Source organism: Oncorhynchus mykiss, chromosome 7 (assembly GCF_057628025.1).
Source record: "Oncorhynchus mykiss isolate SJ-2025 chromosome 7, ASM5762802v1, whole genome shotgun sequence".
In the NCBI taxonomy this organism is placed as follows: Eukaryota; Metazoa; Chordata; class Actinopteri; order Salmoniformes; family Salmonidae; genus Oncorhynchus; species Oncorhynchus mykiss.
The window spans coordinates 62,386,426-62,413,945 of NC_143028.1; the positions used below are offsets into that span (position 1 = coordinate 62,386,426).

Consider the following 27,520-nt stretch of genomic DNA (forward strand, 5'->3'; position numbering starts at 1 on the left):
GTCCCGAGCAGCTGCCCCTCTGTCCCGAGCAGCTGCCCCTCTGTCCAGTGGGGTCATTGAGAGGGGTGGGCAGGGTGAGTAAGCCACGGAGGCGGACAATAAGGCGGACTAGGACAATGGCAAAGTGGGGTCCGCGTCCCGCGCCAGAGCCGCCACCGCGGACAGACGCCCACCCAGACCCTCCCCTATAGGTCAAGGTTTTGCGGCCGGAGTCCGCACCTTTGGGGGGGGGTACTGTCACGTTCTGACCTCTATTTCCGTTGTTTTTGTATTTATTTAGTATGGTCAGGGCGTGAGTTGGGTGGGTAGTCTATGTTTGTTTTTCTATGTTTTGGTCTAGTTCTATGTTCGGCCTGATATGGTTCTCAATCAGAGGCAGGTGTTCGTCATTGTCTCTGATTGGGAACCATATTTAGGTAGCCTGGGTTTCACTGTTTGTTTGTGGGTGATTGTTCCTGTCTTTGTGTAGTGTTCACCAGATAGGCTGTATTAGGTTTCACGTTCCGTTTGTTGTTTTCCTATTCATTTAGTTATTTCATGTATCGTCTATTATTGATTAAAGAACATGAGTAATCACCACGCTGCATTTCGGTCCTCTCTCTCTACAAACGAAGAACGCCGTTACATTTGCTTTCTAATAATCATGATCTTTTCCTCAAAGAAGTTCTTGAATTTATTACTGCTGAAGTGAAAGCCATCCTCTCTTGGGGAATGCTGCTTTTTAGTTAGCTTTGCAACAGTATCAAAAAGGAATTTCGGATTGTTCTTATTTTCCTCAATTAAGTTGGAAAAATAGGAGCAGTAAGGGCTCTTCGATACTGCACGGTACAGTCTTTCCAAGCTAGCCGGAAGACTTCCAGTTTGGTGTGGCGCCATTTCCGGTCCAATTTTCTGGAAGCTTGCTTCAGACCTTGGGTATTTTCTGTATACCAGGGAGCTAGTTTCTTATGAGAAATGTTTTTAGTTTTTATGGGTGCAACTGCATCTAGGGTATTGCGCAATGTTAAATTGAGTTCCTCAGTTAGGTGGTTAACTGATTTTTGTCCTCTGACGTTCTTGGGTAGACAGAGGGAGTCTGGAAGGACATCAAGGAATCTTTGTGTTGTCTGTGAATTTATAACACGACTTTTGATGTTCCTTGGTTGGCGTCTGAGCAGATTATTTGTTGCAATTGCAAACGTAATAAAATGGTGGTCCGATAGTCCAGGATTATGAGGAAAAACATTAAGATGTTTTGGCCCTGTCCGGGGGTGTCATCGGATGGGGCCACAGTGTCTCCTGACCCCTCCTGTCTCAGCCTCCAGTAATTCTGCTGCAGTAGTTTATGTGTCGGGGGGCTAGGGTCAGTTTATTATATCTGGAGTACTTCTCCTGTCCTATCTGGTGTCCTGTGTGAATTTAAGTATGCTCTCTCTAATTCTCTTTTTCTCTCTTTCTTTCTCTCTCTCGGAGGACCTGAGCCCTAGGACCATGCCTCAGGACTACCTGACATGACTCCTTGCTGTCCCCAGTCCACCTGGCCGTGCTGCTGCTCCAGTTTCAACTGTTCTGCCTGTGATTATTATTATTTGACCATGTTGGTCATTTATGAACATTTGAACATCTTGGCCATGTTCTGTTATAATCTCCACCCGGCACAGCCAGAAGAGGACTGGCCACCCCACATAGCCTGGTTCCTCTCTAGGTTTCTTCCTAGGTTTAGGCCTTTCTAGGGAGTTTTTCCTAGCCACCGTACATCTACAACTGCATTGCTTGCTGTTTGGGGTTTTAGGCTGTGTTTCTGTACAGCACTTTGAGATATCAGCTGATGTACGAAGGGCAATATAAATAAATTTGATTTGATTTGAAGATCCACAACATTTATTCCATGGGACAAAACTAGGTCTAGAGTATGACTGTGACAGTGAGTAGGTCCAGAGACATGTTGGACAAAACCCACTGAGTCGATGATGGTTCCGAAAGCCTTTTGGAGTGGGTCTGTGGACTTTTCCGTGTGAATATTAAAGTCACCAAAGATTAGAATATTATCTGCTATGACTACAAGGTCCGATAGGAATTCAGGGAACTCAATGAGGAATGCTGTATATGGCCCAGGAGGCCTGTAAACAGTAGCTATAAAACGTGATTGAGTAGGCTACATAGATTTCATGACTAGAAGCTCAAAATACGAAAACGTCTTTTTTTTTTAATTTAAATTTGCTATGGTAAATGTTAGCAACACCTCCGCCTTTGCGGGATGCACGGGGGATATGGTCACTAGTGTAGCCAGGAGGTGAGGCCTCATTTAACACAGTAAATTCATCAGCCTTAAGCCATGTTTCAGTCAGGCCAATCACATCAAGATTATGACCATTGATTAGTTCATTGACTATAATTGCCTTTGAAGTAAGGGATCTAACTTTAAGTAGCCCTATTTTGAGATGTGAGGTATCATGATCTCTTTCAATAATGACAGGAATGGAGGAGGTCTTTATCCTAGTGAGATTGCTATGGCGAACACCGCCATGTTTAGTTTTGCCCAACCTAGGTCGAGGCACAGAAACGGTCTCAATAGGGATAGCTGAGCTGACTACACTGACTGTGCTAGTGGCAGACTCCACTAAGCTGGCAGGCTGGCTAACAGCCTGCTGCCTGGCATGCACCCTATTTCATTGTGGAGCTAGAGGAGTTAGAGCCCTATCTATGTTGGTAGATAAGATGAGAGCACCCCTCCAGCTAGGATGGAGTCCGTCACTCCTCAGCAGGTCAGGCTTGGTACTGTTTGTGGGTGAGTCCCAGAAAGAGGGCCAAATATCTACAAATTCTATCTTTTGGGAGGGGCAGAAAACAGTTTTCAACCAGCGATTGAGTTGTGAGACTCTGCTGTAGAGCTCATCACTCCCCCTAACTGGGAGGGGGCCAGAGACAATTACTCGATGCCGACACATCTTTCTAGCTGATTTACACACTGAAGCTATGTTGCGCTTGGTGATCTCTGACTGTTTCATCCTAACGTCGTTGGTGCAAACGTGAATAACAATATCTCTATACTCTCTACACTCGCCAGTTTTAGCTTTAGCCAGCATCATCTTCAGATTAGCCTTAACGTCGGTAGCCCTGCCCCCTGGTAAACAGTGTATGATAGCTGGATGATTTGTTTTAAGTCTGTGGGTAATGGAGTTGCCAATGACGAGAGTTTTCAATTTGTCAGAGCTAATGGTGGGAAGCTTCGGCGTCTCAGATCCCGTCTTTAGTGCTTCATGACTCGACTGTTTGAAGATGGTCCATAATAAGTTAGACAAATATTACATTTGATAATACTAGTGGATTTTGTGTAATGTCAGCATTCGCTGTCATTGCTCCAAAGCACAACGGAATGTGTTGTTGTCTTGTGGGAATGGCTATTTTATAATCTATTATCACATTATAAGCTCCTGGCATCCTATAGGTTTAGGCTATGTATGAGTCCCCTACTTCTCTGGACACAGTCTTTATCATACACATGTGTTTTTATCAGTGTATGTAGTTGATTTCCTGATATTTATTTTGGCGGTTATTGAAGTGGTTACAAAGCATGGCATTTCACTGTGCTGCTTCTACATGGTCAACCAGCATCAAGCTGCCCTCTGCTGGGAAAAGCATACACTGACAGAATATGCTTCAAGTGGAAAACTTCTACCATGACAAATACACACAGCATACTGAGCAGTACCAGTACACACCACAGAACACTCAGCAGTAAACAGAGCCAAGGAGACAGTGATCTAAATAGGGTTTCACATAATCTACATAAATAATGTGGGTTTTCACATATTCCAGCCCCTCTATAGTCCCAATCAGTGTTAGATAGAATGTTACGGTCCTGCCCGCCTGTGGGGAAAACAAGCTTTGGTTACCTAGGTTACCCCATTGGCTCATAGAAAAAAAACAATTCACAATTCTCTTGTTGTCTGCTTGTTTTAGTCAATTCAAAATAACATTAAAGAAAAGCTCAACATGTCTAAAGAGTCATTGTCAACATCGCCTGCTCCTGAGTGTTCACACTAAGCAACATTAAATGTGCTACAAGTAGGATATTTATTTTATTTTCGCACTGTAATTTCAGAAAATGTCCATAATACTTTTTAAAAATGTGTACATTTTTTATTTTACTAGGCAAGTCAGTTAAGAACCAATTCTTATTTACAATGACGGCCTACCCCGACCAAACCCGTACGACGCTGGGCTGTGATACAGCCTGTATCAGGAATCAAGGTAAGACCTAGATGCAGACTCTAGAGTGTGCGGCTCTCCTTTATTTTCAAGCAGACTGTCGAAGTAACAATGTTTATTGTAGCAACAGGGACAGGCAAGACAGGTCACAGCAGGCAATGGTCGAAGATCCAGGGTAAGGTAAAGGTACAGGGCGGCAGGCGGACTCAGGGTCAGGCAGAGTTCAGTTATCCAGAGGTGGAGCAAAGGTACAGGACGGCAGGCAGGCTCAGCCAGAAAGGTCAGACAGGCCGGTACAGGGTCAGGACATGCAAAGGCCAAGAACCAGGAGGACTATGAAAGAGAGGCTGGGAAACGATGGGCACTGACAGGAAAAATGCTGGTAAGCTTGAACGAACAAGACGAACTGGCAACAAACAGACAGAGAACACAGGTATAAATACACAGGGGATGATAGGGAAAATGGGCGACACCTGGAGGGGGGTGGAGACAAGCACAAAGAACAGGTGAAACAGATTAGGGCGTGACAGCCTGGACATATCAAATCCAAATCAAATTGCATTCGTCACATGCACCGAATACAACAGTTGAAATGTTTACTTGCAAGCCCTTAACCAACAACGCAATTTTAAGAAAATACCCCAAAAAAGTTAGAGATAAGAATAACATATAATTAAAGAGCAGCAGTCTTCATGACTGTTACTTTGATGTGGATGTGGACGCCAAGGAACTTGAAGCTCTCAACCTGCTCAACTACAGCCCTGTCGATGAGAATGGGGGCGTGCTCGGTCCTCCTTTTCCTGTAGTCCACAATAATCTCCTTAGTCTTGATCATGTTGAGAGAGAGGTTGTTGTCCTTGCACCACACGGTCAGGTCTCTGACCTCCTCCCTATAGCCTGCCTCATCGTTGTCGGTGATCACTTTTGTGTCATCGGCAAACTTAATGATGGTGTTGGAGTCGTGCCTGGCCGCGCAGTTATGAGTGAACAGGGAGAACAGGAAGGGACTGAGCATGCACCCCTAAGGGGCCCCCGTGTTGAAAATCAGCGTGGCTTATGTGTTGTTATCTACCCTTACCAACTGAAGGCGGCCCGTCAGGAAGTCCAGGATCCAGTTACAGAGGGAGGTGTTTAGTCCCAGGGTCCTTAGCTTAGTGAGGAGCTTTGAGGGCACTATGGTGTTGAACGTGGGCTGTAGTCAATGAATAGCATTCTCACATAGGTGTTATTTTTGTCCATGTGTGAATGGGCACTGTGGAGTGCAATAGAGATTGAATCATATGTGGATCTGTTTGGGCTGTATGCAAATTGGAGTGGATAGTGAAATATCTGTCGCTAATAGTGGAACAATAGTTTTTCACAGTATTACTTCCCTGCCCGTGTTGTGATTGGCTGTGATTTTCACCTATTGATTTCTCCCGCTGGAGCAACATCTGTTGTCAAAATGGGAAAGCTGTTTTGACATTGTGGCTGTGTTATCTAGTGGAAATCCTTCTGTCATTTCCTGGTTGATAAAATTCAACACTGTTCGCTCAATTTCAGTTTATGTGAGAAAACAAGAATAGTGAATAGTGTAGGGATTCATTGTACCATCTAAAAAATATATATTGTTTTTATAGCTGTTTGAAGCTGGTGGACCAAAACCCGAAAGTAAAAGGCTCAATTAGCGCTTGAGCCTTTCACTTTCTGTTTTGGTCCAATCAATAGGCGAATATTACAGTCAATCACAACACTGGCGGTTAAGTAATACTGTGAAAAACTATAATTCCACTATTACTGCAGGTATATACTGAGTATACCAAAAATGAGGAACACTAGCATAATGTTGAGTTAAACCCCTCCATTTTGCCCTCAGAACAGCCTCAATTCATCTGGGCATGGCCTCTACAAGGTGTCAAAAGCGTTCCACAGGGATTCTGGCCCATGTTGACTCCCCATGCTTCCCACAGTTGTGTCAAGTTGAATGGAGGTCCTTTGGGTGGTGGACCATCCTTGATACACAGGAAACTGCTGAGCGTGAAAAACCCAGCAGCGTAGCAGTTCATTACACAAACTGGTACGCCTGGCACCTACTACCATACCCTGTTCAACAACCTGGCACCAGAGCATTTTAAATTATTCTGTGATGTAAATCCAAGACACTCCACTTAGTATGATATGTTACGTTTCGTATTGGTATATTAATTTGTGAATATCCATCACCCATTTCATATGATATGTAAAGAATTACAATTTGTATTATATGTTCCGAATTTGCAAAATGTACTATATGTTATGAATTAGCAAATCGTGTTATATACAGTGCCTTGCGAAAGTATTCGGCCCCCTTGAAGTTTGCGACCTTTTGCCACATTTCAGGCTTCAAACATAAAGATATAAAACTGTATTGTTTTGTGAAGAATCAACAACAAGTAGGACACAATCATGAAGTGGAACGACATTTATTGGATATTTCAAACTTTTTTAACAAATCAAAAACTGAAAAATTGGGCGTGCAAAATTATTCAGCCTCTTTACTTTCAGTGCAGCAAACTCTCTCCAGAAGTTCAGTGAGGATCTCTGAATGATCCAATGTTGACCTAAATGACTAATGATGATAAATACAATCCACCTGTGTGTAATCAAGTCTCCGTATCAATGCACCTGCACTGTGATAGTCTCAGAGATCCGTTAAAAGCGCAGAGAGCATCGTGAAGAACAAGGAACACACCAGGCAGGTCCGAGATACTGTTGTGAAGAAGTTTAAAGCCGGATTTGGATGCAAAAAGATTTCCCAAGCTTTAAACATCCCAAGGAGCACTGTGCAAGCGATAATATTGAAATGGAAGGAGTAGGGCCTCCCGGGTGGCGCAGTGGTTAAGGGCGCTGTACTGCAGCGCCAGCTGTGCCATCAGAGTCCTGGGTTCGCGCCCAGGCTCTGTCGTAACCGGCCGCGACCGGGAGGTCCGTGGGGCGACGCACAATTGGCCTAGCGTCGCCCGGGTTAGGGAGGGCTTGGTCGGTAGGGGTGTCCTTGTCTCATCGCGCACCAGCGACTCCTGTGGCGGGCTGGGCGCAGTGTACGCTAGCCAAGGTGGCCAGGTGCACGGTGTTTCCTCTGGCGCATTGGTGCGGCTGGCTTCCGGGTTGGATGTGCGCTGTGTTAAAGAAGCAGCGGCTTGGTTGGTTGTGTATCGGAGGACGCATGACTTTCAACCTTCGTCTCTCCCGAGCCCGTACAGGAGTTGTAGCGATGAGACAAGATAGTAGCTACTACAATTGGATACTACGAAATTGGGGAGAAAAAAAAAAAAGAAATGGAAGGAGTATCAGACCACTGCAAATCTACCAAGACCTGGCCGTCCTTCTAAACTTTCAGCTCATACAAGGAGAAGACTGATCAGAGATGCAGCCAAGAGGCCCATGATCACTCTGGATGAACTGCAGAGGTGGGAGACTCTGTCCATAGGACAACAATCAGTTGTATATTGCACAAATCTGGCCTTTATGGAAGAGAAAGAAAAGAAAGCCATTTCTTAAAGATATCCATAAAAAGTGTTGTTTAAAGTTGGCCACAAGCCACCTGGGAGACACACCAAACATCCTTCGCTGGTGCAGAAGGTGCTCTGGTCAGATGAAATCAAAATTGAACTTTTTGGCAACATTATGTTATTACGTTATGTTTGGCGTAAAAGCAACACAGCTCATCACCCTGAACACACCATGCCCACTGTCAAACATGGTGGTGGCAGCATCATGGTTTGGGCCTGCTTTTCCTCAGCAGGGACAGGGAAGATGGTTAAAATTGATGGGAAGATGGATGGAGCCAAATACAGGACCATTCTGGAAGAAAACCTGATGGAGTCTGCAAAAGACCTGAGACTGGGACGGAGATTTGTCTTCCAACAAGACGATCCAAAACATAAAGCAAAATCTACAATGGAATGGTTCAAAAATAAACATATCCAGGTGTTAGAATGGCCAAGTCAAAGTCCAGACCTGAATCCAATCGAGAATCTGTGGAAAGAACTGAAAACTGCTGTTCACAAATGCTCTCCAGCCAACCTCACTGAGCTCGAGCTGTTTTGCAAGGAGGAATGGGAAAAAATTTCAGTCTCTCGATGTGCAAAACTGATAGAGACATACCCCAAGTGACTTACAGCTGTAATCACAGCAAAAGGTGGTGCTACAAAGTATTAACTTAAGGGGGCTGAATAATTTAGCACGCCCAATTTTTCAGTTTTTGATTTGTTAAAAAAGTTTGAAATATCCAATAAATGTCGTTCCACTTCATGATTGTGTCCCACTTGTTGTTGATTCTTCACAAAAAAATACAGTTTTATATCTTTATGTTTGAAGCCTGAAATGTGGCAAAAGGTCGCAAAGCTCAAGGGGGCCGAATACTTTCGCAAGGCACTGTATTGCAAGTTTGCAAATGTCCAATATGTTACGAATTTGCAAAACGTACTGTACGTTACAAATTTTCAAAGATATGATGTGTTACGAATTCTAGCTAGGTGCTAACGTTAGCTAGCTTGCTAACTTTAGCTATGGTAGGGGTTAGGGTTAGGGTTAAGTTTAGGAGTTAGGTTAGGGTTAAGGTTAGGGTAGGGTTAGAGGAAGGGTTAGCTAACATGCTAAGTAGTTGCAAAATAGATAAAAAGTAGTAAGTAGTTGAAAAGTTGCAAACCCAATCATCCACCCGACCAACCACCCTACTTTTGATTTTGCCTTATGTAACCATACCAAACGTAACATATGATACTAAATGGAATGTCTTAGATTTACGTACAGAATAATACGAAATGTTATGAGACAAGGTAGCGATGGGGAGCGTTGCTGCAAAGCTATTTTCAGGTCTCTCCAGAGATGTTCGATCGGGTTCAAGTCTGGGCTCTGGCTGGGCCACTCAAGGACATTCAGAGACTCGTCCCGAAGCCACTCCTGTGTTGTCTTGGTTGTGCTTAGGGTTGTTGTCCTGTTGGAAGGTGAACCTTCACCCCAGTCTGAGGTACTGAGCGCTCTGGAGCAGGTTTTAATCAAGGATCTCTGTTCTTTGCTCCGCTCATCTTTGTCTCCCAGTCCCTGCAGCTGAAAAAAATCCCCACAGCATGATGCTGCCATCACTATGCTTCACGGTAGGGATGGTGCCAGGTTTCCTCCAGGTGTGACTCTTGGCATTCAGAACAGAGTTCAATCTTGGTTTCATCAGACCAGAGCATCTTGTTTCTCATGGTCTGAGAGTCTTTAGGTGCCTTTTGTCAAACTCCAAGCTGGCTGTCATGTGCCTTTTACTGAGGAGTGTCTTTTTTTGTACCTTTTCTCCACAGAGGAACAACAGCAGTTTTTCCTTGTGTTTTTTTCTTTCTGTATAACAAAAAATCTACAATGAAGTTGTTTTCCCCAATTTGTGGACGCGGTCAAAGGGAAATCCTTCATGTGATGTATCGACTCGGAGTATACATACGTAGGATCTTAGTTAGAGCCAGTTTGCTACAACCGGATATTCAACATTAACATTAACATTCAACATTAAAATGAGTAACACATCCATAGCCACATGTTGAGGTAACAATAACTTTAAATGTCTTCTTATGCAATTATATAAAGCATGCATGTTCAAGATAGCAATCATAGGACAACGTAGGTCTGTGGAAATCTTCACAAATGCTGTGATAATCTGCACATAATCTCAAATGTTTTGGAACACTTGCACCATGTACTTTTAATGTATTCTCATCTGCAATCAAGTTCATTTGGTTCTGCTGTTAGGAAGCACAGGGATAAAACTTCAATCTGTTGAATAAATAAGCAAAATAGCTGATATTGTATTCCCATTTGAACTTTCAACCATTTTTAAATGAAAATTCAGTGGTGAGATTCCTGTGTTTCTCCCCATTATTGCATACTCGAAATAGCACAAGTTCTGCTTTGTGTGGGTTCAATGTCAGCTTAATCATCAAGCATGTGTGGAAAAATAAACTGCCATTTGCCAAACTGTCACACAATATTCACAACCATTCTCAAGGCAGTGTGAATCCTTGCTGCAAAGATGTATTGCTGAACATGATGTTTGTGAAAAAGTAGACAGCAGAGTAGAGAGAGGCATGTCTTTACAAGAGCTCTAGAAGTAGAAGAGGAGGAGTCCCTTTATATAGGTTCTCTCATTGTAATGGAATGTTCTTACTCTGATGGTTGAGAGAGACAGGATAAGTCAACAGAGGAGAGATGATTCAGATTAGGTACTTTTCTGTTCAGGAGCAACTGCCAAGTACCAATTATAATTATAGGACTAAATGGGATTTTAGAACATAAAGTATGACCTTTTTTTCACACACAACAGTAAGGAGATGTTTAAGACAATTCACTTTTCTGTTAGGAACATCTGCAGAGAATGACCAAATATATATGTTTGAATCATTCTTGAGAAATACTTATGGAGGATTTTCATTTCAGTTCCCTTGTTGTCATGCAGACAACATGTTGATAGAGCTCCACTGACAGAGAGAAACTAAGATGACACACACCTGTCACCAACCCCGCCCACCTCCACCCCACGCCTCTGTTCTACTGTAGGGCTGCCACTTGACTATAAAGCCCACATCTCCAGAGGAACACATAACACTATCAATCTCTTTTTTAACAGGGAAAATGTTTTGGACTATACTTTTAATGGTCAGTGGTCTGCTCGCTCTCATCATGCTTTACTCTTCCCGCACAAGGTAATTGTTCTTCATATTTCTTGAACATTTGGATTGCAAAACAAAACATTGAAAATAATTTAGGTGTAATTTGTCAGTGTAACTTGATACAGTTGAAGTCGGAGGTTTACATACACCTTAGCAAAATACATTTAAACTCCGTGTTTCACAATTCCTGACATCTAATCCTAGTAAAAATTCCCTGTCTTAGGTCAGTTAGGATCACCACTTTATTTTAAGAATGTGAAATGTCAGAATAATAGTAGAGAGAATGGTTTATTTCAGCTTTTATTTCTTTCATCACATTCCCAGTGGGTCAGAAGTTTACATACACTCAATTAGTATTTGGTAGCATGGCCTATAAATTGGGGCAAACGTTTCAGGTAGCCTTCCACAAGCTTCTTACAGTAAGTTGGGTGAATTGTGGCCCATTCCTCCTGACAGAGCTGGTGTAACTGAGCCAGGTTTATAGGCCTCGTTGCTCGCACAGGCTTTTTCAGTTCTGCCCACACATTTTCTATAGGATTGAGGTCAGGGCTTTGTGATGGCCACTCCAATACCTTGACTTTGTTGTCCTTAAGCCATTTTGTCACAACTTTGGAAGTATGCTTGGGGACATTGTCCATTTGGAAGACTCATTTGCGACCAAGCTTTAACTTCCTGACGGATGTCTTGAGATGTTGCTTCAATATATCCACGTAATTTCCCTCCCTCATGATGCCATCTATTTTGTGAAGTGCACCAGTCCCTCCTGCATCAAAACACCACCACAACATGATGCCGCCAACCCTGTGCTTCACATTTGGGATGGTGTTCTTCGGCTTGCAAGCCTCCCCCTTCTTCCTCCAAACATAATGATGGTCATTATGGCCAAACAGTTTTATTTTTGTTTCATCAGACCAGAGGACATTTCTCCAAATAGTACGATCTTCGTCCCCATGTGCAGTTGCAAACAGTAGTCTGGCTTTTTTATGGTGGTTTTGGAGCAGGGGCTTCTTCCTTGCTGAGCGGCCTTTCAGGTTATGTCGATATTGGACTCGTTTTACTGTGGATATAGATACTTTTGTACCTGTTTCCTCCAGCATCTTCATAAGGTCCTTTGCTGTTGTTATGGGATTGATTTGCACTATTCGCACCAAAGTACGTTCATGTCTAGTATGACGGCTACGTACTATTGTTTGTACAGATGAACGTGGTACCTTCAGGCGTTAGGAAATTTCTCCCAAGGATGAATCAGACTTGTGGAGGTCTACAATTCTTTTTCTGAGGTCTTGGCTGATTTATTTAGATTTTCCCATGATGTCAAGCAAAGAGACACTGAGTTTGAAGGTAGTCCTTGAAAAACATCCACAGGTTCACCTCCAATTAACTCGAATGATGTAAATTATTCTATCAGAAGCTTCTAAAACCATGACATAATTTTCTGGAATTTCCCAAGCTGTTTAAAGGCACAGTCAACTTAGTGTATGTACACTTCTGACCCACTGGAATTGTGATACAGTGAATTATAAGTGAAATAATATGTCTGATAACAATTGTTGGAAAAGTGACTTGTGTCATGCACAAAGTAGATGTCCTAGCCGACTTGCCAAAACGATAGTTTGTTAACAAGAAATTTGTGGAGTGGTTGAAAAACAAGTTTTAATGACTCCAACCTAAGTGTATGTCAACTTCTGAGTACAACTGTATATTTAAGTTATATTGTAAACGTGTTCTCTTCCTAATATTGAACATTGCTGTGAAAACCGTAACAAATGTCTTACTTCCTCAGTTACAAAGAGATTGACTTTCTACACAGAACCCAATTCATGAAAAGAATGTCAGGGTTATAAATGTCTCACTGATTATACAACATTGTTGAACACGCAGCGTAGACCATTAGACCACGATTATATGGTTAGTCAAAACCCATTGTTAACCCTATGTCATATGTCTACACTGCAGTACTATTGTTAGTCATTTTTTTGATATTTATTAGGATATCTATAATTCAGCAGCTACTCTTCCTGCAGTCCACACAAAACGTAAAACATGACATGATACAGGATATTAATAGACAAGAACAGCTCAAGGAGAGCCCACACATTCAACTACTTTAGGGCATCTCCCTAACTGTAGCTCTGAAACCAGTTGGTTTTGTGTGGGAGGTGAAGGGTTAATCTTGGTTGGCAACTGTATGTCTGTTTCTCCCAGAAAGAAAAATGAGCCACCATTAGTCAAAGGCTTTATTCCATGGCTGGGTCATGCCCTGGAGTTTGGAAAAGATGCTGCAAAGTTCCTAACACGGATGAAACAAAAACATGGTGACATTTTTACGGTAAGATTCTCTATACATTTTTGTGACCAGGTACCTGTGTACCTCGTCAGTCTTCAACACTTTCTTTGTCTTTGTTAGTGACATAGGTTGCTGTGAACCTGTAGAAGTTATTTGACTTTCAAACGCTTCTTTCAACTTTATGGCATCTAGTGCTATGTGCATCTCCAATTCACATTGCTTTTGCTTTCACAAACAATACTATTGTAATGTGTAATGTGACTCTGACAGTCGTGCATAGACAATGCCATGACTTTAACGTTTAAAATAATGTCTTCCAGGTGCGCGTTTGTGGTCATTACATCACCGTACTGCTGGACCCTAACTCCTATGACGCAGTCCTCGATGACACAGCCTCTCTGGACTTCAGTCGCTATGCCCAGGTCCTGAAGCAGAGGATCTTCAACCTGAGACTACCCAATCACAACCCAGACACAGAGAGGGCCTGGATGGAACAGTAGGTGTTCTAGACCTGTATGCAAATGGCCTCACACCTATCCACACACACATGACCTCACACCTGAACTCACACCTATCCACACACACATGACCTCACACCTGACCTCAAACCTATCCACACACACATGACCTCACACCTGAACTCACACCTATCCACACACACCTGACCTCACACCTATCCACACACACATGACCTCACACCTGACCTCACACCTATCCACACACACATGACCTCACACCTGACCTCACACCTATCCACACACACATGACCTCACACTTGACCTCACACCTATCCACACACACATGACCTCACACCTGACCTCACACCTATCCACACATACATGACCTCACACTTGACCTCACACTTGACCTCACACCTGACCTTACACCTATCCACACATACATGACCTCACACTTGACCTCACACCTATCCACAAACACCCATGACCTCACACCTGACCTATCCACACACACATAATCTCACACTTGACCTCACACTTGACCTCACACCTGACCTCACACCTATCCACACCCACCTGACCTCACACCTGATCTCACACCTATCCAAACACACCTGACCTCACACCTGATCTCACACCTATCCACACACACCTGACCTCACACCGTAATGTACAGTTCCCTGTCAAGGACAATAGTTTATTTTCTATTTTCTTATATTCTAACTAATAAGAAATTCATCTCCACCAGAAGACTACATACACATTCATCTAATTCCATCTGTGTTAACATGTAGCAATAATCTGTCCTCTCCATCATATCCAGGCACTTCCAGGGCCCCAGCCTGGCCAGACTAAGCAGCAGCATGCACCTCCACCTCCAGACCCTGCTAAGAGAAGAGGAGAGGAGCTGTAGCCCAGCAGAGTGGAGGCAGGACGGACTTTTCAGCCTCTGTTACAGCCTGCTCTTCAGGTAAAAACCAGAAATAAATTATGTCTGTGCTGGCCAGCTACTGTACATGTGTTAATAGTCATCCTGCTCTTCAGGTAACATCAGAAATGTTTCAGGGTCACTGGCCTGGGGGTTAATTTAGGGTCAAATTAGAGTATCATGCCTGGACCAAATTGCATAACTCTAACACACAAGAGTTACTCTTACACAAGAGTTACACTTATTTCTGTCCTTATAGGGCTGGGTATCTCACACTCTTTGGTACAGAGAAAAGCAACAACGTCACTGAACTCACTGCTGTCTACAAAGAGTTCCGCAAGTTCGATGGTCTTCTCACAAAACTGGCTCGTTCAACCCTTAAGCAAGGTACATAATATAGAGCTTAATCTAATGTACAATATGTAGTCATACATTACTCATATGTATACAGTATTTATCTATTCATAAACACCAGTTGTTTCTCTGTACCTGTCTCTCTGTCTGCCTGTCTTTCTATGTAGCTGTCTCTGTTTTCCTGTCTCTCTGTCTGCCTGTCATCTCTGTGTACCTGTCTCTGTTTGCCTGTCTCTCTGCCTGTCTGTCTCTCTGTGTACATATCTGTGTTTATTTGTTTCTGTCACACCCTGACCATAGTTTACTTTGTATATTTCTATGTTGTGGTTGGTCAGGGTGTGATCTGAGTGGGCATTCTATGTTTCATGTCTAGTTTGTCTAGTTCTATGTTCGGCCTGATATGGTTCTCAATCAGAGGCAGGTGTTCGTCATTGTCTCTGATTGGGAACCATATTTAGGTAGCCTGGGTTTCACTGTGTGTTTGGGGGTGATTGTTCCTGTTTTTGTGTTTGCACCAGACAGGGCTGTTTTGAGTTCTCACGTTTCTTGTTTTTTCGTTAGTTTGTTCATGTATAGTGTCGTCAATAAATTACAATGAACAACCACCACGCTGCGCTTTGGTCCGCCTCTACTTCACAAGAAGAGAATCGTTACAGAATCACCCACCACAACAGGACCAAGCGGTGTGGTAATGGGCAAAGGAAAAAGCAGCAGCAGGAGCAGCGCGAGGAGGTATGGACATGGGAGGACGAATTAGACGGTAAAGGACCTTGGGCTCAGCCAGGAGAGTATCACCGCCCCAAGGAAGAACGGGAGGCGGCGAAAGCGGAGAGGCGCTGGTATGAGGAGGCAGCGCGGCGTCGTGGATGGAAGCCCGGGAGTCAGCCCCAAAAATTTCTTGGGGGGGGGGGCTAACAGGGAGTATGGCTACGCCAGGTAGGAGACCTGAGCCAACTTCCTGTGGTTACCGGTGGGCTAGAGAGACCGGGCAGGCACCGTGTTATGCTGTGGAGCGCACGGTGTCCCCAGTGCGGGTGCACAGCCCGGTGCGGTACATTCCAGCTCCGCGTATCGGCCGGGCTAGAGTGGGCATCGAGCCAAGTGCCATGAAGCCGGCTCTACGCATCTGGTCTCCAGTGCGTCTCCTTGGGCCGGCTTACATGGCACCAGCCTTGCGCACGGTGTCCCCGGTTCGCCTGCATAGCCCAGTGCGGGCTATTCCACCTCGCCGCACTGGCAGGGCGACCGGGACCATTCAACCGGGTAAGGTTGGGCAGGCTCGGTGCTCAAGAGCTCCAGTGCGCCTGCACGGCCCGGTCTATCCGTCACCACCTCCACACCCCAGCCCTCCGGTGGCAGCTCCCCGTACCAGGCTGTCTCTCCGGCCCATCCGTCCAGAGCCTTCCTCCTCTCCAGCGCTGCCGGAGTCTCCCGCCTCTCCGGCGCTACCAGAGCCTTCCTCCTCTCCAGCGCTGCCGGAGCCTCCCGTCTGTCCGGCGCCTCTGCCGGAGCCTCCCGCCTGTCCGGCGCCTCTGCCGGAGCCTCCCGCCTGTCCGGCGCCGCTGCCGGAGCCTCCCGCCTGTCCGGCGCCTCTGCCGGAGCCTCCCGCCTGTCCGGCGCCTCTGCCGGAGCCTCCCGCCTGTCCGGCGCCTCTGCCGGAGCCTCCCGCCTGTCCGGCGCCTCTGCCGGAGCCTCCCGCCTGTCCGGCGCCTCTGCCGGAGCCTCCCGCCTGTCCGGCGCCTCCCGCCTGTCCGGCGCCTCTGCCGGAGCCTCCCGCCTGTCAGGCGCCTCTGCCGGAGCCTCCCGCCTGTCAGGCACCTCTGCCGGAGCCTCCCGCCTGTCCGGCGCCTCTGCCGGAGCCTCCCGCCTGTCCGGCGCCTCTGCCGGAGCCTCCCGCCTGTCCGGCGCCTCTGCCGGAGCCTCCCGTCTGCCCGGCGCCTCTGCCGGAGCCTCCCGTCTGCCCGGCGCCTCTGCCGGAGCTTCCCGTCTGCCCGGCGCCTCTGCCGGAGCTTCCCGTCTGCCCAGCGCCGCCCGTCTGCCCAGCGCCGCCAGCGCCGCCCGTCTGCCCAGCGCCGCCAGCGCCGCCCGTCTGCCCAGCGCCGCCAGTGCCGCCCGTCTGCCCAGTGCCGCCCGTCTGCCCAGCGCCGCCAGCGCCGCCCGTCTGCCCAGCGCCGCCCGTCTGCCCAGCGCCGCCCGTCTGCCCAGCGCCGCCCGTCTGCCCAGCGCCGCCAGTGCCGCCCGTCTGCCCAGCGCCGCCAGTGCCGCCCGTCTGCCCAGCGCCGCCAGTGCCGCCCGTCTGCCCAGCGCCGCCAGTGCCGCCCGTCTGCCCAGCGCCGCCAGTGCCGCCCGTCTGCCAGGAGCCGCCAGTGCCGCCCGTCTGCCAGGGGCCGCCAGTGCCGCCCGTCAGCCAGGGGCCGCCAGTGCCGCCCGTCAGCCAGGGGCCGCCAGTGCCGCCCGTCAGCCAGGGGCCGCCAGTGCCGCCAGTCAGCCAGGGGCCGCCAGTCAGCCAGGGGCCGCCAGTGCCGCCAGTCAGCCAGGGGCCGCTACAGCCCCTCCGCCCGGAGCAGCTGTCCCTCTGTCCCGAGCAGCTGTCCCTCTGTCCCGAGCAGCTGTCCCTCTGTCCCGAGCAGCTGTCCCTCTGTCCCGAGCTGTCTCTTAGGAGGGTCACCTATCTAGGGACGCTAAGGAGGTGGACAAAGACTATTATGGAGTGGGGTCCACGTCCAGCGCCAGAGCCGCCTCCGCGGACAGATGCCCACCCAGACCCTCCCCTATAGGTTCAGGTTTTGCGGCCGGAGTCCGCACCTTGGGGGGGGGGTACTGTCACACCCTGACCATAGTTTACTTTGTATATTTCTATGTTGTGGTTGGTCAGGGTGTGATCTGAGTGGGCATTCTATGTTTCATGTCTAGTTTGTCTAGTTCTATGTTCGGCCTGATATGGTTCTCAATCAGAGGCAGGTGTTCGTCATTGTCTCTGATTGGGAACCATATTTAGGTAGCCTGGGTTTCACTGTGTGTTTGGGGGTGATTGTTCCTGTTTTTGTGTTTGCACCAGACAGGGCTGTTTTGAGTTCTCACGTTTCTTGTTTTTTCGTTAGTTTGTTCATGTATAGTGTCGTCAATAAATTACAATGAACAACCACCACGCTGCGCTTTGGTCCGCCTCTACTTCACAAGAAGAGAATCGTTACAGTTTCTCTGTCTGCCTGTTTATCTGTCTGCCTGTCTCTCTGTGTGTGATCTGGCCTCTCTAACCTGTGTCTCTCTCTCTATGTCGATAGAGGAGAAGAGGACAGCAAGCCTGTCCCAGGAGCGACTGTGGGAGCTGCTGTCCCCAGCCTGGCTGAGCAGAGGAAAGGGGTCAGAGAGCATAGATCATGGGTCAGACAGCAGCTCCTGGCAGCAGAGTTACCTCAGGCATCTACAGAGGGAAGGAGTGGACACAGAGATGCAGAGACGAGCCATGCTGCTTCAGCTCTGGGCCACCCAGGTGACAGAAGACAGAACAGACTAATCCTTTCACACAATGTTCTGACACACCCCGATGACCAAATCCACCTTCTCTTCCTGTGCCTTCTTTGCTACTAGTGGCCCTGGCATGAATGAGTTCACAGGATTTTTCTCTCCCAATGACTCATAATGTCCATGTCAGCACAGTTGACTCATGATGCCATTATGTAAGAAGTAATGAATGTGAAAAAGGTTTCCATTAATGTGTTTCCATGGCACCTGTTTGGAGTTATGTGTTTTCTTAGACAATGGGTCCACACGTTCCAGAACAGCACAGATCACAGCCCTCTGTGGAAAAAAGAAGAGTTGGCAGGACACACAAACCAACCTGTCTAATTTCAAACAGAAATGGACAAATGTGTCAGAATACATCTGAGGCATCAGAATATGTTCTCAAATTGAGATCAAGAAATTAGGCCTAGTGTGCAAATTTAAGGACAATTTAGAGGTAAATGTTGATGTCAAAATCCAATATAGATCACAGCAATGAAGTTGTCTCCAACTCTATATTCATGAGCTCCAGAGGTGGTTTAATAATAGGTTCCTTGTGGCTTCCTTCCTCAAACCAGTCCCAACAAGTTGTGATGAATGAGCTGTTGTTGCACTGTGTGGCCAGATGGGAGAGCTAGTGTGCTGTCTGTCTGTCTGTCTGGCACTTGTCTCACCATAAGTTTCAGAGCAGCAAAGACGCACAGGTGCCATTAGTACCAGGCCCTCTCTGCTCCCTTTGGCACTTTTGGTGCTCTGTTCAGCCTGGAGCACTGGAGCCCTAGTTGGCCTACTCAGACCAGGGGAGTGCTAGAGAGTCCTTGGCCAAGATGGTACCTCTGTCTCTGTGGACCTTGAATCCCTTGCCAGGCTGGGATAGGAGAGGGCAGCTTGTCTCTTAGCATCAGTGTATCCTGCTTATTGATGTTTGTTCTGCTGGGAATCTGGCCCAGTCACAGTTAGACAGTTTCAGGAAGAGGAGCACCACTGAAACATATTAGAACTGAGGGTGAGGAGAAGGTAGTGTGTTGTAGTTTCTGTCACGACCAGTCACACAGAGAAGAGGTAGGCTTCCTCAGTGTAAAATACAATACTGACTGAATTTCAGTCTCTTCCATCGCAGATGCTTCGTCACATGCTTTACACCCAAAATGCTCTCATGTTGATACAAAATATAAAAATGTATTGCAACATAGTTATGAGAGCTTTATGTTTATGGCTCTGTATGTGTTGTTGGGGATTGGGGTGGAGGCAGTTCCACAGCCCAGTGAATCTCTGAGCTAGTGTCATATTCAGTCCATCACACACTCGACTGCTCCCCTGCTGTCAACACAACTACACCAGTACACAAATACACACTCAGAAGAGTTGAGGAGGAAACAAAGTGTCTTACTGTGTACACCAGTGAATTTTCAAATAGAATTCCAAGTTTTTGAATCTTAATGTATTCTTGATTTGCAGGAAAACACTAAAATGTCAGTAAAAACATGCAGCATATTCATTGACTATTTATACTGTAAGACTCCTACTGTTCCCCCTAAAGTAAACTGAGATGAAGCATTCCAGTTTGTGGAGCCTAGTGTTCATCATATGGGATCTGTGATGGGACAGGCCAGTGAGTCACTCAGAGAGCCACTGGACCTGGTCTTTGCCTTGCATTAACCCTGGCTGTCATTGGATCAGTGAAGACCTGACCTGTGAGAGGAAATGGTGAAGAGAGAGGTTCCCTGAACCGACAGCAATTATCGTCTGACTGTTCAGACAGACTTCTCAGCCCTCTGTAGACTTTGACCGCCCGGTCTACACAGACCTGACAGCTCGAAACGCCACAGTACCATGATGTAAGGAAGGACTAAAAGAGAGAATAAAAGACAGAGAAAAGGGGGGGAAAGAGAACATCCGTGTGTAGATTTCTCCAAACACACTTCCATTTTCTCCTTGAGGCTTCTGGCAGTGTGTTCAAAGAGTACAGTGTATGTACTCTGATGTGTCTGCTTTGTCTAACCTTGCAGTATAACTGCAACATCATGCTTGGTAATGGGTTCACTGTCTTTGATGGGCTCAGAGTAAGTGCTGTGTTGGATTTGTCAAACCTTAAAGTTCTGCTCTGTAATACACCTGCTGTTTCTGAACTGACTGAGTCTGTGTTGTGTTTTATTCCAGGGTAACGCTGGGCCTGCTGCCTTCTGGCTGCTGGGCTTCCTGCTCACCAACCCTGAGGCCATGAGAGCAGTGAAGAAGGAGCTCAGAGGCCTGGCTCTGCAGGAGGACGGCTCCCTACAGCACCACCTTCTGGACACACTGGAGCACCACAGCACACCTGTTTTTGGTAAGAGCCCCAGGCAACCTCTATTATTCACTCGCTGTCTCTTCCACCTCAGCGCTCTCAGGGCTCTCTGCCTAGCTCTGCCAGCCAGCCAAAGACATGCTGTAAAATATTGAACTGCAGCTCTGAACTGGGGGGGATAACCAGTGAAAAAATGAAAGATATTCAGAGAGCTGAATAAGTAAAGATGGATAAATATGTTTTTAACAGTGGTTTAATGAAGTTATTATGTGATATTATCCTCTTCTTATGTATCCACAGCTTTCCAGAAGGAAATACCTCTAGTGTTATGATTATGTAGCCTGGTGCCAGGTCTGTTTGTGCTATAGCTAACTCCTATGGTCATTGTCTACCACTGGAGTTTACTTTACATTATAAACCAATCTGGGCCAAAGGTAATGATTATGAGCTCCTTCACTCCCACACACTCCCAACCCTCTCTCATCATGTGTATGATACCTTTCCCCAATCAAAGACAGTGTTCTGAGCGAGACCCTGCGTCTGACTGCTGCTGCCCTCATCAACAGAGAGGTGATCCAGAACACGACCCTTCGTCTGGCCAGTGGACAGGAGTACCACCTCAGACAGGGGGACAGGGTGTGTCTGTTCCCCTTCCTCAGCCCGCAGATGGACCCTCAGATACACCACGACCCACAGGTAATACAGCACAATACGGTTACCTGAAATAATGTCAGAATAATCTAAGCACTGGAAGCATACCAGTATACAGATGTATTTGACATTACTATTCAGTCTAATCCACCACCTGTTAATACAATGAATCTAAATGTTGTGTCTTTACTATCATTAACTGAAGACTGATAGTTTTTATCAAAGACTCTCTGTAATTAGTTACTACGCGATCAACTGATTAATCACGTAACTAATTAACTAGGAAGTCGGGGCACCAAGGAAAAATATTCAGATTACAAAGTTATCATTTCCTAAAATAACTTTTCAGATATTTTATCTGATCAATTAGTCTTCGAATTAATTAATTGTTTACTTTACCTCATGTTAGTCTCATTCCAAACGTCGTAAATAGTTGGTTATCTGCACGAACCCAATCTGCACTATGAGTCATCCACACATCAATTGTCTTACATTTTTTATTTATTACTAACTAAGTAATTCACAGAAATGCATAAACAAACAAACAAACAAGGTAAATGTAATGATAGGAGAATTTGCCCTAGTGGGCTAAACCGTCATGGCGGCTTGTTAGACAAAAGGGGAAGTGGGGGTCGACTAAGAAGTCACTACAGAGTGATAATTATAACAATTGAAATGCTAATCCTTTACACATGAACGCTCACTCATTCGGGAACAATTGCAATCAATATATATATTTACAATATATATATTTATTGATCGCTGGTGAAAAGTTTGTGTCTTTCGTAGAATTGTCCATCTCCCCTCCCTCTCTCTCTCTGTCTTGGTTAGAGGGGATAGTTCAAAGTGACATTTGTTATAGAATGGGTGTTTCAGCGGTTGTCGTTCTTCGCATTCAATGATACTGAATTCCTAGCTGCAGACTAGTAATTAGTATCAAAGACTTGTTCTTATTCTGTCGGTATCGATAGTCTAAGAGTTTAACCACGTGGTATGGTTCAAAGATTCAGCAATGGTTTACAACCTTTGTCCTCCTAATGGAGAAAAACATGGTCTGCAACCTTTAGCCATCTCGTAATTGAGGTAAGCTTGGTCTGCTGATCATTTCTCAAAGTTGGGTTTTATTCAGAATGGCAGAAAAGGGGCTATCCCAGGAGGCCTGACCCTAACTGGGCTCAGGGGCGGTCCTCTGATTTAGTTCAAATCAAAAGGGAATTGTATTTTTCTTCATTAAACAGTCTAAAATCATATTACACAATTATACAAACAGTATCATACTCACTCATTCATCGTATACAACAATTAGATGTAAACCTCATATCTGAGGCTATTATATAAACAGCGTTATGGTAATGTGGCCACACCGTCTCCCATGAGCTTTCCCAAGTTGTGACAAACGGACCAGTTCGCAGCTGGATTCTTCACCGATCTTTTATACTTTCTTCTCTTCTTCTTCTCTGCTTTACAGACATTTCAATATGACCGCTTCCTAAACGCAGACGGGACAGAGAAGAAGAAGTTCTATAAGGATGGGGAGAGACTGAAATATTACACCATGCCATGGGGTGCAGACAAGAACATGTGTGTTGGGAGACACTTTGCAGTCAGTGGCATCAAACAGTGAGTATAATATGACATTCTCCACCTGTTGTTATTGACAATGACCATAGGAGTTGGCAAGACAGCACAATCAGATCCGGAGGCAGGTTACCTCACACTAAGCTTAGTACATCCAAACCACTCCACGTTTGTTATGCTATTGCATAACGTTTTTTGGATGGATGTTTCCCTAATGAATGAGTTCATTAGTAAGGTATTAATGATTAATGAGGCATTTACAACCACATCAAGATCGGTACCTTAGGCTATGTATATGTAGTGTGTAGTGCTGTATAAAACAACTAAGCAAATCCACTTTTCAGGATCAGTTCTTTATTTATATTAATCATTCTGTCTGCTTAGCTGTCAAATGTTTGGTACAGCGTCACGCCTTGACCATAGAGAGCCCTTGGGGTTCTCTATAGTGCAATAGGTCAGAGCGTGACTAGGGGGTGTTCTAGTCTAGAATTTCTATGTTGGTGTGAGTATGGTTCCCAATTGGAGACAGCTGATGATCGTTGCCTCTAATTGGGGATCATACTTAGTGTGGTCCTTTTCCCACCTGCGTTTGTGGGATATTGTTTTGGTTTAGTGTCATGTGCGCTATGAATTTAATGTTTGTTTAGTCTTTTGCTTTTTGAGGGTTCACTTTAATAAATATGTGGAACTCTACTCACTACTTAGCCTTGGTCAGCTCATTATGTATACGACGAACGTGACATACAGATGTAGGATCTTAATTTGATCACTCTGTTGCAGGAACATTTTCCAGCAATGCAGGATTTTTTTACTTGTAGTGTTTTTGAGGTTTAAAAAGGATTCTGAAGTTTGTCATTTCCACTTTGCAATTTCAGACTTGTTTCTCCCTTGAGAAACAAATTATCAATCCATACAAATATGTCCATTAATTATAATCAACATAATAATTGTTGTCCTGTTGCTGTAGGATTATTTTCCTGTAGCAAACTGACTAGGAATTTAGCAAACTAAGTTCCTACACCTGTATCTCTATAGAGTTTAAATTTGTCGTAAATTATTGAAATTGCCATTAACGGCTTTGAGTGCTATAGTTTATGCTGTATCGATGTGCAGTCGTATAGGGGTCCTCGAAGACGATCACAAACTGCTGATGTGTGTGCCTTTCTGTGGAAGATATTAGTAGTTTAAAGGTCAAATCCTACTAATCCACAGTGAGATTAAGAGGCAGGTGGTAGAACAGTTGTAGACATACAGTATGGGGTCGCAATCTCTAGGCTTTACCATATGTGAGATATGCAAATATTGTATTACATGGCAGACTGCATTCAGATTACATTCTATCTACAACTGTGTACTCAAAGATACATTCAGGTCTGATTTTTTTCTCTCAACTCATGCTCTTCTCCCCTCCCTGTGACTGTCAGGTTTGCGTTCATGGTCCTCTCCCGGCTGGACCTGGAGCTGTGTGACCCGACTGCCACCGTTCCTCCGGTCAACCCTAGTCGATATGGTTTCGGGATGCTCCAGCCTGACGGAGACCTGGAGGTCCACTACAGACTCAAGACTCTGCACTAGGTCATGACCCCTGACCCCACACACCATCCTGATTTTAGATTTAAAAGACTCCAAAAAACTGTCAATTATTTCAGGTCCAGTACCATCGTTGGGCCGCGGGTGTAAAGGATTCAGCAGACTGCTGGCATTACACAGCTGGATAAAAGACTACTGTAGCTCTGCTGGAGTCACTTATATTGATAACTTTGACACCTTCTGGAAACAGAAGATACTCTATAGGAATGATGGAAACCATCCAAATCATCTTGGCTCATGGACTCTGTCCACGCATTTCAAGGCTGTGTTGAAACAATGACTTTTCCTACCGTTATGACAATGAGTCGTCATAATGCAGCATCAAATGTACATGATCCTAGGGGCATTGGCAAACACAATGTAAGTAATTTAATTGATGTACCCCTAATTGCACCGAATACTTATGTTTATCCTACAGCTGTTGCATGCAGTAATCATGTGCCTACAAACCAGTTACACTGTTATCACTGAGGCGGTGTCCCCTAGAAGGAAGACCACTTTGTGCAGCTCACCCTGCACCATCAGCTACAATGTAAATAACATGAGTAAGTCTACTTCTGATAAGCTTCTCAATAAAGCATTACAAACAATCAAGCGACCCAGAAAATTGCTAAAAAAAAGCCCATATTAACATATGTAGCCTAAGAAACAAGGTCCATGAAGTGATCTTGCTTGTAACAGATGACATTCATATTCTGACTATCTCTGAAACTCACTTAGACCTTTGATGATACAGTGGTAGCACTACATGGTTACAACATCTACCAAAAATACAGAAATGCCAACGGAGGCAGTGTTGCCGTGTCTATATTCAGAACCACATTCCTGTAAAGCTTAGACATGATCTAATGTTAAATACTGTTGAAGTAATATGGCTACAGGATAATTTCCCTCACCTAAATCCCATTCTTGTGGGAAGCTGCTATAGATCACCAAGTAATAACTGTCAGTATCTGGTTAATATGTGTGAAATGCTTGATAATGTATGTGATATGAATAGGGAGGTATATTTTGTTGGGTGATTTAAATATTGAATGGCTATCATCAAGCTGCTCACTCAATAAAAACGTCAAACTGTAACCAGTGTCTGCAACCTGGTTCAGATTGTCAGTCAACCTACCAGGGTAGTTACAAATAGCACAGGAATTAAATCATCAACATGTATTGATCACATCTTTACTAATGCTACAGAAATGTGCTTGAAAGCAGTATCCAAATCCATAGGATGTAGTGATCACAATGTAATAGCCATATCTAGGAAAACCAAAGTTCCTAATATTGTGGATAAGAGGTCATGCAATAAGTTTTGTAGTGATTCATATGTTGATGATGTAAATAATATTTTCTGGTCTGTGGTGTGTAATGATGAGCAACCAGAAGCTGCACTTGAAACATTTATGAAATTGCTTATTCCAGTTACTAATAAGCATGCACCCATTTAAGAAAATTACTGTAAATACTGTTAAATCCCCTTGGATTGATGAGTAATTGATAAATTGGATGGTTGAGAGGGATGAGGCTAAAGGTATGGCAAATAAGTCTGGCAGCCCAACTGATTGGCAAACGTACCGCAAATTAAGAAATTGTCACACCTTGATCTGTTTCACCTGTCTTTGTGATTGTCTCCAGGTGTCGCCCATCTTTCCCATTATCCCCTGTGTATTTATACCTGTTGTCTGTTGCCAGTTAGTTTTGTTCGTAGAACCTACCAGCATTTGTTTCCCTGCTCCTGCCTGTTTCCTGTTTTCTATTCCTTCCCAGTTTTGACCAGTCTGCCCACCCTGAGACTGCCTGCCGTTTTGTACCTTACCCCACCGTTCTGGATGATTGACCCCTGTCTGCCTTGACCTGTCTTTCGCCTGTGATTGTAATAAACCCGTCACTTCTACACTGTCTGCATCTGGGTCTTACCTAAACGTGATAGAAGTTGTGACTAAACTAAATAAAGATAAACTATACTATGAAACAAAGTTAAATTATTTAAAGATGTATAGTATTACGCTTTGGAGCACCTTAAATTACATTTTGGGGAAAAAGGCTAACTCGGCTCCATCATTCATTGAATCAGATGGCTTCATCACAAAGCCCACTGATATTACCAACTGCTTTATTACTTTTTCATTGGAAAGATAAGCAAACTTAGGGTTGACATGCCAGCAACAAATGCTGACACCACACATCCAAGTATATCGGACCAAATTATGAAAGACAAGAATTGAACTTTTGAATTCCGTAAAGTAACTGCGGAAGAGGTGAAACTATTATTGTTGTCTATCAACATCCACCGGGGTCTGTCAATCTGGATGGAAAATTACTGAGGATAATAGCAGATGATATTGCCACTCCTATTTGCCACACCTTCAATTTAAGCCTACTAGAAAATGTGTGTGCCCTCAGGCATGGAGGGAAGTCATTCCGCTACCCAAGAATAGTAAAGCCAGATGTGTTTGACCAGATACAATGCTATTTCACAGTAAACAAATTGATTTCACAGTAAACAAATTGATAACAGACTTTCAGTACACTTACAGGGAAGGACACTCAACAAGTACAGCACTTACACAAATGACTGATGGTTGGCTGAGAGAAATTGGTGATAAAATGATTATGGGGGCTGTCTTGTTAGACTTCAGTGCAGCTTTGACATTATCGATCATAGTCTGCTCCTGGATAAACTTATGTGTAATGCCTTTACACCCCCTGCTAAAATGTGGAGATAGAGTTACTTGTCTAACAGAACACAGAGGGTGTTCTTTAATGGAAGCCTCTCAAACACAATCCAGGTAGAATCAGGAATTCCCCAGGGTAGCTGTTTAGGCTACCCCTTGCTTTTTAAAAATGTTCATAACGACATGCCACTGACTTTGAGTAAAGCCAGAGTGTCTATGTATGGGGATGACTCAACACTATACACGTCAGCTACTACAGCGATGGCCACAGAAAAGGATAATACAGTGACACCGATGCGGCCTGCTAACAAGAACTGCAGGCCTCCCCCACTCTTTTTCTGTGGCCGATGTGAGTAAG

The 27,520-nt window shown here is 45.0% G+C and overlaps 1 protein-coding gene across 1 annotated transcript; it reads left to right on the top strand.

Moving 5' to 3' along the window:
• Positions 1–10,756: 10,756 nt before the first annotated feature.
• On the top strand, positions 10,757–26,381 carry LOC110529007 (prostacyclin synthase). Its single transcript, XM_036984492.2, has 10 exons — positions 10,757–10,892; positions 13,065–13,188; positions 13,467–13,642; positions 14,428–14,574; positions 14,792–14,919; positions 18,171–18,379; positions 20,551–20,716; positions 21,189–21,370; positions 22,794–22,945; positions 24,328–26,381. The coding sequence occupies exons 1-10, from the start codon at positions 10,822–10,824 to the stop codon at positions 24,476–24,478; spliced, it is 1,506 nt and encodes a 501-aa protein (XP_036840387.1). The 5' UTR covers positions 10,757–10,821; the 3' UTR covers positions 24,479–26,381.
• The last annotated feature ends 1,139 nt before the right edge of the window (positions 26,382–27,520 follow it).